Below are 19,376 nucleotides of genomic sequence, written 5' to 3'. Positions count from 1 at the left end.
GGTTAAAATCAAGGTGTCAGCAGGGTCCTAGGGGCTCTAAGGACACTGTTTTCTTGTCTTTTTCAACCTCTAGGCCACCACCATTCCTTGGCTCATAGATCCCTTCCATCTTCCAAGCCGGCAATGACTGGTCAGTCTGTTCTCGTGCTGTATCACTCTGACTCTGACTCTTCTTCCTCCTTCTTCCACATGTTAGGACCCTTGGGATTATATTGGGCCCACCTTTAAATTTCAGTATGCACTTCCTATATTAAGGTCCGCTGATCAGCAGCCTTAATTCCATTTGGAACTTTCATTCCCCCTTATTATGTAATATAACACACCCACAATTCCAGGGATGGGACATGGACATCTTTGGGGAGCTGTCATTCTGTCTACCACACCTAGGTACATGGTAACAAGGAAAGAGCGAACAATGATCTTTTTGGAAACAGAAAAATGGCCAGAGATTTACATTCTGGATCCAACAGAAACCAATAGATAAACAGGTACCTCAGGTAACATAATCCAGTCTGAAAAATATCTGCTTTTTGAAATTAGCATGTGTCGGGGCGCCTGGGTGGCTCAGTGGGTTAAGCATCTGCCTTCAGCTCAGGTCGTGATCCCAGGGTCCTGGGTTCGAGTCCCGTGTCTGGCTCCCTGCTCAGCGGGGAGTCTGCTTCTCCCTCTGGCCCTCCTTGCTCGTGCTTTCTCTCTCTCTCAAATAAATAAAATCTTAAAAATATTATAATAAAATTAGCATGTGGTCCTTAGATTCAGAGGACTCAACAGTACGTCTCTATGCTAACCACAAAATATGGACTTGAACTGGTCCTTCTTCTTGATTAACAACTTAACTGACCAACCCAAAAAACAGGCTTCTCTCTGCTCTCCATAACCTTTACCATGAGCAGAAGAGGGTTTGTGGCATCAGACCTCTTTTAGAGGGAAAGGCTCAGTGTTACTGATTTAAAAACAATGATCTTTTCTAGGAGTAAGAATATATTTAAATCAACTCTATTTGCAAGTCTTCAAGAATGAGAAAATCCTCCACTTATTTCATGGTGGGGGTAGAGAAGTGTGGAAGATCCTATCCTATGGGCTTTGAGAATTTAATAGAGCTCAAGGATAAATAAACTCAGAAAGGTTTTTCTCTGCAAGTAAGAGCTTTCAGATTGAATCAGTTCTCATCAATTCAGCCCCTGGAGCCCTAACAATGCAGCTGGTGTTCTTGTTTTTCCTGGAGTGCTCAGAGCCTGACTCCTAACTAACAGATGGATGGTTTTGAGCATGTGTATATGACCAGGAGCCTTAAGCCACTAGTGAGGGGAGTATGAGAGCTTGCAGAGAAGCTGGCTTGCAGGGAGACAATGAAGTAATCTGCACATACTTGGAGTTTAGGCTCTGGTTGCGTAAGTCTGTATCCCAGGGCAGCTGTAGCTGGGTTCAGTTGTGTCTGATTCATCTCTCAGAGACGCAGCCTCCTCTGCAGGGAGCTCCTGAGTTGGGGTGGCGGCTTATTTAGTGATGTCACTGACAGACACATCTCGTGGAGATAGAATGTCCCCAAACTCGAAACTCTGCTCATGCTCACAAGGGCCCTGGTCTGGGCTGTTCCACATCTGCCTTCACCTTGCAATGGGCACCCCGGCCCTCTGTCTCTTAGGGGTCCTTTGTCTCCTAGAGGTAAGTGAGTCCCCAGAATATGTAACATTCTCCTTCTGGGTTTCCCTGTTGTGACTCCAATATTTTTCTTATTCTGTCCCGATTCTGTCCCCTTCCACAGAGTTTACAGATGCTGGAGTCATCCAGACACCCAGGCACAAGGTGACAAAGACGGGACAAGAAGTAACCCTGAGATGCAAGCCTATTTCTGGTCACACAGCCCTTTTCTAGCCCCCAGCTGTCTGAGTAAAGGTCTCTTCTGCTCCTTCACCGGTATAAGTGGGTGGGTTTAGGGGCCTGACAACGATAGAAAATGATAAGGTATCAACAGAGAAAATCTTATGTAGGAAATAACTTAGGAAATGGGTTTCAGGGATTCCTGACAAGTTGTGAGCTCAGAACTCACCACGTGTCAGATAGACTTTAATGACACACCCTGTAGATTTTCCTGCCTTCCTGCATTTGCCATCCCCATCCGAACGGTAGGCGCTCCTGATAACCGATGTCTTCAGAACTCCTCGGTCCTCTTCAGTCTCTCCTAACACTGGGTATTAACAGAATTTCCCCACCCACCACAAGTTTTCCTGATTGTAACAGAAGCCTCTTCACTGTGACTGTGGACATTCCTTTCTAAGGTTAATGTAACTTAATGTTTATGTGGGGCCTTTTCATTATGTTCAAAGAGCATCTCAAATACGGGCAAAGCAGACAGTTTATTCCATGAGCTACCAGCTACCACTCCTGGAATCTTGGGGTTTATCAGTCTCTGTCCTGCCTGAGGAGAGTCCTGGCCTGACTGAGGATAGACAGCAGAGGCCACTGCCAGCCGACGGCTGTGTGGGACTCAGGGCTGATGGGGCCTCTTCGGCTGCCTGCTCTGGGACAATAAATACGGGCTCCACACTGAGTATCTACAAGTGTGCAGACCTATACACACTTACTTTGCCCTCTTTCCTCCTGATCCTACATCCTGAATCTATATTCTTCTTCTGACTTATGCTAGACACTTCCATTCCATTCTGCAATCCATTCTGAATGGTTAAAATTATTCTTTTCCACGGTCTTATTTTAGGTACTGAACCCTTCTCAGCCCTTATCGGGGCATCTCTGGCAATTGGTGCAGAGACGCCTGAATTCTGACTGCCCAAAGAGATTCGGGTTCAATGAGTTCTGCCATACAGCCAAATTCCACTTGTCGTTCTCCCATTTTTTGCCATTCCGGGGTCCTGCCTTTCAAGATGGAAACAGTGAAAAATCAGATTCCGTTTCTGTTGTGTTTACGCTGGGACAGAACCTGCTTCCATGTCTGATTTCAGTGTGTTCTTCGTCCTGGCCCTTCCCTGCTGCTCCCAGACCCTTTTCCTCGCCTGCTCTAAAACCCAGCTCCTTGACACATATGACCTCGGAATATGACCCTTGAGTGTTGCACTTACTTCTTCCTTCCCCTTTACTTCTCCCCACCATGAATCCTGTCATCAGTCTTGGTGACCTAATCATCACACAGACAGTTTATGCATTTATTAAATATGTTTTGACTGTGGTTGTGGATAAAACCCATATGCAAACAAAAGTGTAAAAGCAAAAGCAGGAGATAGATTCACTGACCCCAAAATAATGGTTATATCATGGAGGGAAAGAAAGAACCAAAGGGGGTGGTAAAGAGGGGCTTAACTTTATTTGCCATAATTTTTCTCTGTTTAAATAATCTAAAACTAAGTGGCCAAATGTTGCACTTTGTTCAGTGTCAGTGATCAGAGCTATATCTCATTAGGAGTTGAACAGACCATGATCTCTGCAGTTCCATGTAGATTATTTGAATTATGTATCTATAACATCCAACAGATTTATTTGGGTTTAGTAATAGACCTCTTGCCATCCCTACTCCTCAATTCAAGTGCAGAATATGTAGACCTCTTGCAATCCCTACTCCTCAATTCAAGTGCAGAATATGTATTTTGGATGACGCAGCTGTAGGCATGGGCTCTCCATTATACAGAGCGCTATAAAATGGCAGCTACTTGTGTCTGGATATTTTTTGAGATCCTGGTTGATGACAACCTTCCCATTTACTGTTCAGAGATTAAAAATACAAGGTCAAATCTAATACTGAGTCTTTCAGAAGTGAGAACATACCTATTGAAATAGTCTCATTACGTGGCTTGTCATGGGAGAATTTATATTTCCAAGAGTCTTCTTGAAAGTCAAAGAGTGTGAACTATCAGTAATTGGTGAACTCCCAGACAGAAATAATTTATTGTACATGATAGCAAGCATAAACTGGCCAGACCCTCTCTCTTGAAGAGAAAGTAATTAGGAGGACTCTCAGGGAGAAATAAGTTAGATCATGTACACACAAAGACCCAGAATCAATCAACATAATTATTGCAAAAGCTTAGAGGACAAACAAAAGAGCTCTTGTGGCTGGAACAAAATGTCACAGAGAGTTTCATGTGCTAAGAGCATGGATGAAACATTGCATGCTATCCTTTCTCTTTGCCATCAGGATAGGAACAAAGGGAAACTATTTATAGTAGAAAGTTCTTATATGGTTCTTACTATATCCTGCTAGAAGCTGAAAACATTCAATTAGTACTCCATTCTACAGACAAGGAAATTGAAGAAGAAGAAATGTATATAATTTTCCAAAAGTCATATAGCTAAGAAATGATGGGAATGGGATTCAAACACAAGAAATTTGGGACCAGATTCTTTTTAAGCATTTACAATCTACAGCAAACAAAATTTAAAATACAGATTTACTCAACTGGAGGAAGAAGGAGATTTCCTTGGGAGAAGTGTTAAAATCTTAGGAGACTTCATACTCTCATGTGAAAGGAAAAAGGAATCCTGAGGGCCAGGAAAGACAGATTTAAAGGGAAGAGGACAAGCATTGGGTTCAGTTGCTCTCAAAGGAGTTATTAAAGAAGAGAGATGTTTTCTTGATACTCAGGCAGATCAGATAACTGGGCCCCAAGAAGTCTAATAGAGGAAACCATGCAGGACCTCAGAGGACTCATTCCATTGGAATGCCTCCCCAAAAGATGAGAGTGGCCTTCAGAACCACAATGACTACATACAGTCTGGACAGTTTTGACAGGGGAATGCTTAGAAAGATCCATTGAAAATACTGAAATTATTCTGAGAGCCAGCTATAGCCTGTGCTTTACAAGAGCGTGCCTATTACAGATACAATATATAAATATATTTATAAAATTATGAATCTTAGGAATGGCTTAGGAAAAATGGGGCATATTAAAGAGGAAGCAGGCAAAACAATGAGAATACCTTGTAGCTGGAATTAGCAGAGGAATTTGAAGATATGCAATATTTGTTTTCATAGTGCTTGTCTTAGAAGACCCAGATTTCCTTAATGTCACATTTCTCACTAGGGAGGATCACAGAGATAACATCGAGACTATATTAGAAAGATTAATGACTTGGATCAGGATGCAAACATAAAATTTAAAAATTTAGTTCCAGTGACTATTACTAACATTACTATGTTTGAGAAGGAACAGGATGAATTTTAAAAGCATTTTCTACTTTTGGAAATTCAACCTAATCTTTCTTAAAGAATGAGGTAAGAGCAAAGGGAAATAAAATGATTACATTTGCATCATTCTTGTAGAACTAAAAAGCTAGAGTAGGAATAAATATGGTTCAAGGCCTGGAACATTCCATATTTGAGCAAAGAGAGTCAGTTGATAAAAAAAAAAAAAAAAAAAAAAAAGAAATGGAATTGGACTTCCCTGGATGCTTACAAGGAATTTTATAATGAAGGTAATACATATTCAGATTCAAAGCGTCGCTGGGTGTTGGTATTTTATTATTGGTAGTTCATTATGATGTCATTTCATTTTGGCACTGATCCTCTATTTTGTCATCATGGGAAATATGGCAGGACAGATTGGGGAGGAAAGGGAGAATAGCTAATTCTCAGTTTTTCAGCCAGTGTGGACTTGGAGTTAATTACTCTACTGTTCTGAATCATTTCATATCTTCTGAGACCCTGCTTAATTGCACAGCTGTTGTTCCAGGGGGTGTCCAAAGGAGCAGTAATGATATGGGAGGAGATGACTCCAGGTGGGAGCAGAACTGTCCTAACAGATGCTCATCTCTTTCTGCTCACAAGTGAAACGCTTGCGTACAATATTATTCACCGCTCTGTTTCATGGGGCGGTCCTCCAGAGCAGTGTCCCCAGCCACCACCCCTCCCCTCTCTCTTCTCTGCAGCAGGAGAGCGGAGTTAGCTGATTGTGACTTTTGAAAGGAAGGAACCAAACAGGCTCAGATCACACCCTCCAGCTTGTATCTTTGCATTTCTCTGCCTCTGGGGAAGACACTTTCTGTTCTCCTGCCTTAAATTCCAGTAAAATCAGTAGGCCTACTCTATTCAGTACAGAAGTCAGGGGGGTTGGCCATTCAATTCAGAGGAATGCTACTGAAGCTGCACCTTTCAGCCCCACTTTCACCAGCACCAAAGCTGCCATTTGGATTCCAGTTTCTCTGACTTCAGTATCTCTCTCTCAAATGTTTTCAGTCTTAGAAACAAGGGTTATTATTTTTGAGCCCCTAAAATACCAACATCTGCGCCTACACCCACGTAACACAGCATAGGGCTCTTTGGGTCTTGACAAAAAAGGCTCATTTCCTTTTTTGGCTCCTACCCCACTGGCCACCAGGAGACACTGGTTCCATTACCGCTCAGCGGCTCTGGGGAGGAGCTGGGAGAGTCGCCTGGCCGTGGGCCTTAGTGAGAAGCTCTGGCTTGATGGCTGAATCATGATCTTGATTTGCAGACACTGGGTGAATGTTGGAGAGAGAAGGGAAGCACCCAAAGACTTCTATTCTTGTGCAAATGGGTTAAGACCAATAGGGAGCTTGAAACTGCAGGCAAGCATAGAATGGTTCCCAGGCAAAGGGGTCACATACACACACCACAGTAGCACCATCAGTCCAAACTAAGATAGTTTTTGTGTGTGTTGTGGGAAAAATAGACACGTGGAGAAACGAACAAGCACACATGGTTCCCATCCCCTCGATCCTCCAACCCAAGTCCTGCGAACCCACAGAGGTGTGTGTTTAGGTGGGTCAAAGATGGACTGCAGAGCTCATGGCCAATTTTCTATGGAATGGGCCCCTGCCCTGCCCTGGGACAGGAGGCCAGGGTGGGGCACTGTTCTGTGACTATGTAATAACGGAAGCCCCTTCCCGGTAGAAGTGCCTTGATAGAAAAGAGGATCTTGCTGTTCTCTAAGTTAATATAGATCATTGAGCCAGCTTTCTGCTAAGCTGCTGAGAAGATTTAGGAAATGAGCCCCCAAGGCCATCTGTCTATGCTCTGTGGGCATCTCTGAGCAAGCACAGGATCTTGGGGGCCAGGGGCTGCTTGGATAAAACTGTGTGTCCTGATAGAAGCAAAACAAAATAGCTACCGAGCCAGGAACATCAGAGAAGCTGTTCGAATCCCATCCTGGTCCCATCCTACTGCAGGTGATGGGGTAGGCCAGGGGGTTAAGGCAGGGCTCTGAGGACAGCCAGATTATATTCTAAGTCAGAGCAGCTCTGGACCTTCAGAAGTCCATAAATACATTAACATTACCAGGGCCTAGAGTGGCTTTAAGTCTGACTTCTCTTTCAACTAAAGATCAGAGTACTGAGGAAGGAGTCAGCCCACTCACTTTCTGAACTTGTTACATGTTCGAAGCTTCTCTGTTTTATGATCTTGTGTATCCTGGAGGAGATAGATCCTGGACAGGGGTAAGAAAATCCCTGCTGGAATGCTATGCCCTGATTTCAGGGTGCTTTCCACGTACCTATGTTAATATTGTGCTTCCTAAACTCTGTAAGCAGCTCTGCCTTCTTCACCCACGGGCTGCAGGATGCTACCCTGAAACAGGTAAACACAGGACTGGCGAGTGAGAACTGCTGATTCTCTACTGTTAGGAAAGTGTTGGGGTGCCTGGGTGGCTCAGTCATTAAGCGTCTGCCTTCAGCTCGGGTCATGATCCCAGGGTCCTGGGATGGAGCCCCACATCGGGCTCCCTGCTCGGCGGGAAGCCTGCTTCTCCCTCTCCCGCTCCCCTTGCTTGTGTTCCCTCTCTCGCTGTATCTCTCTCTGTCAAATAAATAAATAAAATCTTAAAAAAAAAAAAAAAAGAAAGTGTTACTATCACAACTTCCAAGTGGCTAATCATACCTTTCTTACTCATCTTGACAGACTCCCAGTTTGGGAAGTTGGAGGAATATAGCTCTGCACCAACAGCGGAAACCTGGAGCTAATGTGTTCCATCTTCTCTATGGACAAAAATCATTACTATTCATACCCCAAGAACCAGGTCATTTTCCAGATTTCCATCCCCACCTCCAAAAGAGTTTGTGAGTATTAGTTACCTTAGTAGAGGGAGAGAGTCAGGTGCTAATCATTGAAGAACCTTGTAGAGTTTTGCTAGGCATGAGAAGATTAGGATTAACTGGGGAGTACTTTATTTTGGATTTTCAAGGAGAGCTAAAGCTCTCATTTATCATACACAATCCATACCCGTGCCTGAAGGATTAACGCCATTTTGAGCTTCACCACAGAGAAGTAAAATGGGATCCCTTACGTATAGAAATGCAGCTACAGGAAGCGCTGTGCTGTGGGCTGGGGGGAATCACACAGCACAAGGGCGTTGGTCTCTAGCCTTCACTAGGAATAACATCTTCACAATCCTGTCTCTTCCCAGTCCTTCCATTTAGGTCTCTTCCCGAAGAGCGCGGTGGCCAAGTCAAAATGCTTCTGGGAGGAATCTGAGGCAAAGCCCTAATTAAGCAAGGAATTATTTTGATTTTGTGTCTGGGAGATAAAGATTGCCCATGAGAGGAAGAATGAAAGTCTTGAGATTTGAAAAGTAATGTGTTGGTATCAGAATTTGTGGTCCTGCTGGCACACCCAAGTGGAAATGTCCAGCAGACAGTAGATATGTGATGCATCAGGAGGGCAGAGTCCTGGAGGCTCAGGGCTGTGACGGGTACAATTGGGGAAGGTGCTTTGAATGAGCCAACCACATCCTGAAGTAGTTATGATCTAGTCCAGTCAATCTTCTGTAGAGAATTAATGCTCACCTTTGGAAGGAGGTCCCATGAGCAGTGACAGAGAGCAATAAATATCACTGTTGGGGCACTCTCCACCTTGTGGAACTCAGAGGAACTAGGATGCCCCACCCCTCTGTTCATGCCCACAAGGGCCTCATCCAGGTAAAGCCTCCTCCTGGCCACCCTGCTATGGCCACCAGGCTCCTCTGCTGTGTGGCCCTTTGTCTCCTGGGAAGAGGTGAGTCCCCAGAAATAAACAATCAGCATTTTTAGATATTTCCAGTTATAATTCCATTAATGTTCTTTATTCTGTCCCCAGATTCTGTCCCCTTCCACAGAGTTTACAGATGCTGGAGTCATCCAGACACCCAGGCACAAGGTGACAAAGACGGGACAAGAAGTAACCCTGAGATGCAAGCCTATTCTGGTCACGCAGCCCTTTACTGGTATAGAGGGACCTCGGGGCAGGGACCAGAGCTGCGAATCTACTTCAACAATCAAGCCCCTATAGATGACTCGGGGATGCCCAAGAAACGGTTCTCAGCAGAGATGCCTGACAAATCATTCTCCATGCTGACGATCAAGCCCACAGAACCCAAGGACTCAGCCACGTACCTGTGTGCCAGCAGCGTAGAGACAGTGCTGCTGAGTCATCCCCTCCCGGTGCAGAAACCCTCAAGCTTCCCCTTCTGCCTCCAGCCCCCAGCTGTCCTCTGCAGTCTTTCGAAGCTTCTCCGCTGTCAGCACAGGGATGTGGGTCTGGTGTTCTTCATGTCTCTGGGGAAGGCAAGAACAGATACTTCTCAGTATCACAGTAGAAAACTTTTGGTAGGAAGACAATAGGGGGTTGGTTTTGGCATTCCTCACAGAGGGTGACTGAGTCCAAGACTGAGGGTGAATGTCACCCACTGGGCTTTCAAGTGATTAAGTAAACTCAAAACCATGCCTCACGTAGCCTGGGTTTTCTTAAGTTAGTGGTCTTTGCTCCCTTCTGCCTACGCCTTCATCAGAATGGTTAAGCGGGCATGGTTGTCTCCACAGACCCACCCAGCCCTTCCCATTTCTTCCAACCCTTCTCGTTCTCTGTTTTCCAAACAGTCTTCCTTAATTGTAGCAAAATTATTTTCCACCCTCTCATTTTTTTAACTTTTCATTTAAAAATCACTATAGATTCACAGGAAGTTGCCCAGTAGAACAAATGGGTCTAGTCACCCGTCATCTGGTTTCCACCCATGGCCATATCTTACATAATCATACTCAAGTTATCAAGACCATGAAATTGACATTGGCCACGAGTGTGGAAGCAGTTCTACGTTATTTCTGTCACACGTATAGGTTCACACAGCCGCCACCACAGTCAAGATGCAGAGCTGTTGCAACACCCAAAATCTCCCTTTATAATGTCACACACACACACACACCACCCCCACCCCTGGGAACCACTGATCTATTCTCTATATCTATAATGTCATTTTGAGACTGTTATGAATGGAATCATATACTAGGTGAGCTCTTGAGATGGGCTTGTTCTCCTCAGCATATTGCCCTTGAGATTCAGCCAAGTTGCTGCATTTATCCATAGTTCATTTCTTTTATCGCTGAGTTGTGTTCCATGGCATGGATGTACCAGAGTTTGTTTAGCCATTCACCTCCGGCGGGACATTTTGGTTGTTTCTAGTTTTTGACTATGACAAATAAAGCTTCTATATATAAACATTTATGCTCAGGGTTCTGGATGAACATAAGTTCTCATTTTTCTGGGATACATTTATGCGCAGGAGTGAGATTGCTGGCTTACCTGGTGAGTGTGTTCTTACCTTTGAAATACAGAGCGGCTGTATCATTTGATGCTCCTAGAGATCGTTTGTTTGTTTGTTTATGAGAGAGATCATGCGCGCATGTGCATGAGTTGGGGAGGGGCAGAGGGAGAAGGAGAAACAGATTCCCGGCTGAGCAGGGAGCCCAACATGGTGCTTGATCCCAGGACCTTGAGATCATGACCAGAGCTTAAGGCAGACGCCCGAATTCATTTTTTAATGTAAATTTGATTTACATGTAACATTCCACTTTATTATTTCCACAACACACATGCAGAGAACTAAAAGAATAGAAAGCGAACATGATAGACCCAGATACTCTTTTCTTTGGATGTTTCTGTACTCTTCTCTTGAGAAATATTTGAATTCTTTCTATCCTTACCCACCTGGGGGTCTGCCCCTTCAATCTATTCCTCACTGGTTGCTGCTGTCTAATGCTATTTCAGCTGTTCAGAAAGCTATGAATCCACGGCTAGGTGCCTAATTCATAAAAACACAGAGTTCCCAAATGATGTCTCACCCGGTGTACTTCGTTCGACCAGTTGTTTTTTTTTTTTTAAAGATTTTATTTATTTATTTGAGAGAGAGAATGAGACAGAGAGAGAGAGCATGAGAGGGGGGAGAATCAGAGGGAGAAGCAGACTCCCTGCTGAGCAGGGAGTCCGATGCGGGACTCGATCCTGGGACTCCAGGATCATGACCTGAGCCGAAGGCAGTCGCTTAACCAACTGAGCCACCCAGGCACCCAGTTCGACCAGTTCTGAATGCACACCCTGACTTCTCTGGGCATGTCCTTGTCGGATCCAGGACCACAAGCTCTTCTCTGGATTTTGCCTGAAACTCATAGACATTACCTTGCATTTCATCCTGGTTGTGGTAATTCTCAAATTCCAGTCTTATTTTTCACAGCTATTCCAATGGCAGCCCATATACACGTAAGATTGGTCATATAGTCAGCAATGCTTTGGTGGCATTTGGCTCTAAGAGGTCTGTGTTTTAAGTTTCACTGGAAATTCAAGATCATGTGAATACTGTCCTATGAACCCAAATCCACTGTCATAATCCTAGATTTGCAGTTCCCAGATCCTGACTTCCCAGTAGAAATGGAGTGTTAGGGAATTTAGTTCCTCTTACCGGCATTAAGTGGTGGTATTTTTGGTTTTTGTGAGTCATCCTCATGGGCACCGGCATCCTTTTTGCTTTTTGTTATTGCTTCTCAAGCATTTCTCATCTCTCCTACCCTAAAACCCCCAACATCTTAGATGGCTTGCAACACCTAGATGATACTGGGCTTCTCAGTTTTTTCATTTGCTCACTTCAATGATCATTTCCTCCGTGTATCTCAGATACGCACATCCACTCTTTATATTCTAGACCTGTAATCACAAATAATTTGAACCACCTCCAAAATCGTTCTCTCAAGCATCCTTTTCTCTCCCAGTACCTCCTCTCCTTCCATCCCTGGGACTGCCCTGCAGCAACTCTTCAACCCCATTAGGAACTGTAATATTTTACACTTTACTTTTCTTCTTCTCCTTCTACTGTATTAACACTCTTCCTACCTGGGGTGCGGGGTGAGGTCTACTCTCTGCCTCTTTCAGTGGCACAAAGAATCTAAAAAGCTCCTGACTCTCACCAAGCAGCCTTACAATCATAGACCGTGTCTTGAGGTCCATAAGGCCATCTGAGCATAGGAGGCCTGTAAACTTTTCTTTTATTAAAAGAATTGGTGTTTTTTATTGCTTGTTAGTTTCATCCATCAATCATAGCTGAAGGTTTTTTGTTTTTTGTTTTTTTAAGTAGGCTCCATGCTGGTTGAGTTCAATGCAGGGCTTGAGCTCACAACCCTGAGATCAAGACCTGAGCTGGGATCAAAAGTCAGATGCTGGGCGCCTGGGTGGCTCAGATGGTTAAGCGTCTGCCTTCGGCTCAGGTCATGATCTCAGGGTCCTGGGATCGAGTCCCGCATCGGGCTCCCTGCTCCTTGGGAGCCTGCTTCTCCCTCTGCCTCTCTCTCTCTGTCTCTAATGAATGAATAAATAAATAAAATCTTTAAAAAAAAAAAAGTCAGATGCTTAACCCACTGAGCCACCCAGGTGCCCCCAATCATAGTTAAGCTTTTGATGACTATAAAAGCACCAAGAAAAAAAAAAATGTTCCTAGAATGTATGATCGGATCTCATTTATGGGTATTGTGCTTCATTTCATAGGCATGAAAAAGTTAAAAGAAAACCAAATATGTATATTTATTTATTTATTTTGTAGGGATGATCAAGATAAACTGTCAAGGGGAACATAATTTGTATAGTATATAAAGTTATTTAAGAAAAATTAAATCAGTAGGGGCTCCTGGGTGGCTCAGCCGGTTTAGCATCCAACTCTTGATTTCAGCTCAGGTCATGATCTCAGGATCGTGAGATTGAGCCCCTGCGTGGGGCTCTCCATTCAGTTGGGAGTCTACTTGGGATTCTCTATCTCTCCCTCTCTCTCTCTTTCCCTCCCCCAACTCATGTGTGCACTCTCTCTCTCTCAAATAAAAAAACAAATAAAAAAAAAGAAAAGAAAAATTAAATCAGTAAAGTCCTTATTTAAGTTTATATACACTTGCATATGTTTGTTCTAGGAAGGAGGAAGTTGTAAAATGTTCCTCTGATTATTTAGGACGAAGCTACAGAGGAAGAATGGGAAGAAGATAATTACCCTTGTCTTAATTCATTTTGCTTTCTAAATTTGAAATACTCCTCACCTCCTACACAATATATAGGTAATCCAAAAAGAAAAAGAAATTCACCAGTTAGGAGAGAAAAGAGAATTTATAGGCAGAGCAAGGAAGAGCCAATGCTATGGGGACCTACCAGGTTTCAGACCAAATCTAGGCCTCACAGTTGAAGCTGACTTTTCAGTGCCCATATGATAGACATGACACAGGACCTATGATGACATTTCCTGCATTCATCCTGGAGCATCCAAATGGTCACAGACTTTATAGACTAAATGTTATTACAATACAAAGACCCTGAAATGCAGTTAGAAAACTGAGTATTTGGTCAGGCCTTTAAGTGCTAGATAAAAGAAAAAAATTAACAGAGAGAATCTGAAATTCCAGACTGAGTCTTATATGTTTGTGGAATAAAATATTACCCTTCCTGTGTGAAATGGAAACCATATGCTCAGAAACTGACCAAAAGGTCTATAACCATTGAAACTCTTGGGGACCCAGCAGGAAGAAATTCATTATGGCCCTGAGAGTAGACTTGTGCTTTTACCCAAGATGGATTGACATGAGTCGGATTTAGCCTCCCACTACAAACAGCTAAAACAAATAAACATAATATATGCAACAACAGTTTTCAAAACATTATGAATCAGGCAACAAGAGATGGTGACCCCTAAGAGATGGGAAACAACCAGGCTGAGCACCAGCTACCTCGATACCTAGAGGGGGGCCACGATGTGGCCTAGGAGGGGAAACCCGAGAGGAGCCGGGTAGGCTCCCTGAGTTCAGAGTCTGAGTTGAAAATACAGGGACCATAGGAGAGATGCTTCTAGACACTTTTCTACTGGCCACAAGGAGGCATTATGGTGTCACTGATAACGGAGAGTTGTAGAGAATGTCCTTGATACTCTCTGAAGTGTGGATATAATTAGAGGAATTGCAGGGCTTGACTTCTGTATTAAGGTGGGGATAGTCTGCAGCCATCAGTCATCCATCCGCGATGCCGACAGCTACACACAAAGACACCCCAACAGGTTTATAAATGATAGTTTAGCAAAAGCTCTTCCTGTGTTGAGGAACCTCTGACCTGCCTTGTAGGGTGTAAGAAATGAGGAGTGAGACAGAGAGGCCCAAATGAGCCTGGGGCAGATATAGGAAGAGGGGCAATATGGGGCAGCACCACCTCCACTCCACACGTGATCTGGCCCAGCCCGGGTTCTGCTGCCAAGCCGGAAGCTGTGTGTAATACACAACAAGGAGTGGCCCTTGCCTTGGTGAAGCCAACAGCAGGCGGTCGTCACAGGCAGATCTACCTGTCAGGGACCAGGGACTCTGCACGCCCATCTCTCCACCCACAGATCAGAGTCTGGGGCAGGCCGACGCCCCGTTCCTGTTGTGGTCCTGCCATGGCTCCCGGGCTGCTCCACTGTGTGGCCTTTTGTCTCCACTGTGTGGCCTTTTGTCACCTTGGAGCAGGTGAGTCCTGGTCAGAAAGGAAGTCTTTTGACTAAAGCTATCTTGTCCTCAGTTTCGTACCTTTCTTTTATGGCAGCCATAGCAGTCTCCTTCTTGACTCTGTCTCTACGTTTTCTTTCTCTCTCTGCAGGTCACATGGGTGCCATGGTCATCCAGAGCCCAAGATACCAGGTTACGAGTGTGGGAAAACCAGTGAATTTGAGCTGTTCTCAGAATCTGAATCATGAAAACATGTACTGGTACCAACAGAAGCTGAGCCAAGCCCCAAAGTTACTGCTCTACTACTATAATAGAAACCTTAACAGAGAAGCAGACACCTCTGGTAACTTCCAATCCGCCCAGTCCAACAATTCTTTCTGTTCTCTCAGCATCCTCTCGCCAGGCTTGGGGGACTCAGCAGTGTATCTCTGCGCCAGCAGTAAAGACACAGAGCTGCACTGTTACCTCTCCCCTGTGCATAAACCTCTCTGTTTCCTGGATCCAAGAGCCTCCTCTAGACCATCCCACCTGCCCATCCTACAACAATAATAAGAAGCGGGTTTATGGCTCTCATCACCTCGTTTGTAGACAGACGCCGGGCAGAAACCTACGAAAACCACTGACAGTTAGGCCAAGAGCGGAAAAGTGGTTACACTCACTCAGCGTTCGGTTTGTGGTATTTTCCCAGGATCACCTTAGTCACCCATTCTGTTCTCTTCAGTACATAAATAGGAACTTTTTAAAAACTGTTGTTTTTTAACATAAGTTGGAGACCTGGAAATATGATGAAGGGCAGGCCCGCCCAGACAAGGGGTGGCCCCACTCTCATGAATCCTTGCTGCAGTCTCATGGTTTTCTTGTCAAGTAGGGAAAATTAGAACTGCTAAAAACTTGTGCCAGATGTGAAGCTGAATGAACTGCCTGGCACATGTATTATTCACAGGGTATTTAACTACGTTGCATGATGTAAATTTGCGTATGAACCATTTAAGTGGCACACAGATAAGACACATGCCCAAAACTAGATGTGGTGCTTTAAAAGAAATATTAAAATGAATAGAATTTGCCCTACATTTTTATTTTTAATAGTAATAAAAAAATATCAAGTACTGCAGCTTGTTTGAAATAAAAGGGGTTTCTGGAATGTATTAGAACAGCTTTCTAAAAGCTAGTATGTATCTTACGGCCTTTAAGAGACTGAAATATTTATGATCGCCAATTGAATAAACACATGTATCATCATTTCAGGAAAGAACAAGCATCTGCTAGCTGTGGGATGTCTGCTTCAGAGGATGGAACTGTGTCCTCATTTTAATTCCGAAGAACACATAGATATTCCTACTAGGCAGTGGCTCATCACATCACCCCGTATGGTCATCAACAGCATCACATGCTTCCAACTCTTTAATCAAGAGGCCAAGAAGTACTACCCAAGATCACATTTGGTAACTAAGTAAAATTCAGAGAAGCTAAACGCTGTCATCCAGGCCACCCACCATCACTACAGTGGTCTGCTTTTCCTTTCTTTCGCTCACCATATGGCCACACCCCTTTCCTTACAAATGATGAAGGCTGCGTCTCTATGCTTCTGCCTATGTTTCAAATGAGATGTTGGGGCTAATGTCTCTGGGTCCCCCTCCCCTCATTCGTGACTCCATGACAAGGTTTAAGAAATTGTTGCATCTTGAGCTAAATGGCAAAAGAATTCAACCAGAGGGCAGATTAGAGATTCTTTAGATGATGTGAACACTCGACATCCTCTCGAAGAAAGGGAGGAGAGAAATGAAAAGCAAAGACTCACTTCATTCCAGCCCAGATAAAACACGGAGCCCGGGGCTGAAGATGCAGATGCTCTATGCTCTGGTCTGATCCTTATGCCCAGAAGAGGGAGGAGGAGGTGGAAGAGGGTATGATTTGCTCTAGCCAAGCAGAGCAGTATAGAACTGCCTCGTTCTCTAGCAGGTATGGTCACTAGAAGTATGAAGACACACCTAGGGAAGGAGGGAAATTAAAATCTTAGGAGAATCTGATAGAAAAAGCTGGAAAATAAACACAAGACCACAGTGTTGGATGCTCTGAGAGTTTGAAGAGAGCTGGGGACAAGAGTGAGTGGTGTCTGTATTTTATTTTATTTTATTTTGTTTTATTTTACTTTATTGTGGCCAGAACACTTAACATGAAATCTACCCTCTTAAAATTTTGCATAATATGGTATATACATACAATGGTATGTTATTTAGTCTTGAAAGAGAAGGAAATCCTGCAACACGTGATGACATGAATGACCTTGAGGACATTCTGCTGAGTGACCTAAGCCAGTCACAGAAGGACAGGTGCTGCACGATTCCACTTACATGGGAAGGAGTGGCTTCCTTCTGGGCTGATGTCTTGTCCCAGTTGCAGTCTCCTCTGATCTTTCCCATTTATGCTCAGGGCTTCCATTTCCCAGCAGCCAGATGAGGACGTCTTTTAAGAGCAGAACCTCTGTGAAGATCCAGGGCCATCAGATGGATTTATAGGCACCAACAATTTTCTGGAACTGACAGTTACTTCAGTAGAGCTTACTACGGACTGTGACCCCTCTCGAAGCCCCAAACCCACCTAAGAAAGAAGCATTACTTCAGGCCCTCCAAGAAGTAGATGCCAAGCCTGGATCTGTCATGCAGGGCATTTAGCTGAGAAAATGGGGAGAAAGCTGGAGGAGGCTGGGAGGCCATCAGGCCATGATGCAGATCTGACCTCTGTAAGGAGAGATGGAAGGAAGAAGGAGAAAAGGAAGAAAAAGGGAGGAAGGAGGCTGGGTAGGAAGAAAAGTAGGTCGTGGGATGCAATACAATTCCAAGCAAATCTCAGCAAGACTCGTGGGTCCTTAGGTCAAAACAGAGTTACGCAGCTCCCTATCCCTGGGGCCTGCTTCCCCCATGGGCCCACTTCTCTTGGAGTGAGACCCCTGTTCTCTGAGGGTCCCTGGGTGGAGTGGTAAGCCCTGGTCTTTTTGACTTGCGGCTCCCAGTGTGGAACCTTCAGGCTATGAGCAAACCAGAATGAGAAAGATTGAGGCTTAGGAGTCTTGGTCTGCTGTTTCTGGAATAGAGGGTCCACCCTATGAGTGGGCACTGGGTGGAGAAAGGGAGTCCAGACCCCTGGGTTGCACTTGCTAGGAATAGAGTTTCTACATCATGGAGCTTGTTGGGATGAAACAGGCTGGTAGTCTGTGCCAGGAGAAACTGAGGGAGCCCTGTGTCCTCAACCACACCCACAAGGAGTAGAGCTTCCATCACACTGAGCTGGGGAGTGGGGGTGGGGGGGTTGCAGGAGGCACGGCTCAAATGCTCCAGAGTCTCACTGCTCTGACTAAGATTTAGATTTTCTTGAATAAGTGTTTCCTCATTTGCTGTCTATTTTGGGGACAACCTTCAGAGACTTTCAATGGTTGTTTTTAAATGTCCAGCAGTTTGGTTTCTTTTTCTTGGAAGAGGGTTCTCTAATCTCCTTGTGTTGTCTTTCCAGAAGTGCCTCTCTCCCCAGGAAAACTGTACACAAACAGGGGCTAGCCCTGGATTGCCATTTAGCACCTCTTGCTCTAGCATGATTTTGTGCCACTGAGAAAGCATGGTTACTCTGGGGATGCTGGGGAATCTTTTCTGTGGTCTTCTCCCTCTGGCCCCTCAGCTAGGAAAATGTGCCATGCCATGTCTCCCCTGTCACCGTGTGTGGACACGGCCCCAGTTTTTTCTTGCTTTAGAATAATCACAGTCCTGCGCCACCTGTTTTCCAATGACTGAGTACGGTTGTCTCCTATATTCTACTTTTTTGGTTGCTTTTACTTGTATAGAGCAACACAGGGAAGACTATTGGGTTCTGTGAAGTGATTACATCACAGAGCAGCTGGTTAGGGGGGGTGAAAAAGTCTCAGAGAAAGGTGCCTGCCTCTGTTCTTTCACTAATGTTGTCATGTGCCCAGTATTCATCTGCTCCTTGGTCCTTTGGCTCCTGAGTGCAGGTAAGCCCCCCTTCTGAACTTGTCAGCCCCCAGCTCCAAGGCTTTCATCCCTGCCACCAGACTCTCTCAGGGACTAAGCCTCCATCTTCTGTCTGCTTTCTTCCCAGGCACCCTCAATGCAGAAGTCACCCAGACTCCGGGACACCTAGTCAAAGGGAAAGGACAGAAAGCAAAAATGCATTGTGTCCCAATAAAGGGACACAGGTATGTTTTCTGGTATCAGCAGATCCCAGCAAAAGAGTTCAAGTTCTTGACTTCTCTCCAGGATGGCATCATCTCTGATAAAACAGGAATGCCCGAGAAGAGATTTTTAGCTGTGTGTCCCCAAAACTCAAACTGTAGCCTAGACATCAAGCCTACGGAGCTGCAGGATTCAGCTGTGTATTTCTGTGCCAGCAGTGAATCCACAGTGTTAAATATTAGCTAATCTTAATACACAAACATCCTGGGTCTGGCTCAGAAAGGAGCTGGCATACTAGGTTGGAAGGAAATAACAGAAACTAACTAGAGCTAGCTAAGCCAAATGGGAATTTATTGCGAGGCTAAATGTATGTCCCATAGAACCCCAAAAGAAGAACACAGGAATTTCTCAGGAGTGAAGTAGAATAAAGTCCTGGAACCATGACATGACTGATTTGACAGCTCTTATTTTTCCTTTTTCCACATG

At 44.6% G+C, this 19,376-nt stretch overlaps 1 gene segment (V, D, J or C); it reads left to right on the top strand.

Annotated features, from left to right (window-relative positions):
• Positions 1–19,376, top strand: part of LOC123841825 (T cell receptor beta constant 1-like) — a 121,698-nt gene that overhangs the window by 9,555 nt on the left and 92,767 nt on the right. The window contains 3 exon segments of the C gene segment in view: positions 1,766–1,855; positions 9,137–9,348; positions 11,460–11,470. Coding sequence covers positions 1,766–1,855; positions 9,137–9,348; positions 11,460–11,470 — 313 coding nt within the window.

Source organism: Mirounga angustirostris, unplaced genomic scaffold, assembly GCF_029215605.1.
Source record: "Mirounga angustirostris isolate CCGP_5_RB_7025 unplaced genomic scaffold, mMirAng1.0.hap1 SCAF_12, whole genome shotgun sequence".
Lineage (NCBI taxonomy): Eukaryota > Metazoa > Chordata > Mammalia > Carnivora > Phocidae > Mirounga > Mirounga angustirostris.
The sequence above is the reverse complement of the archived record's forward strand: the minus strand, read 5'-3'. Positions and strand labels throughout refer to the sequence as shown.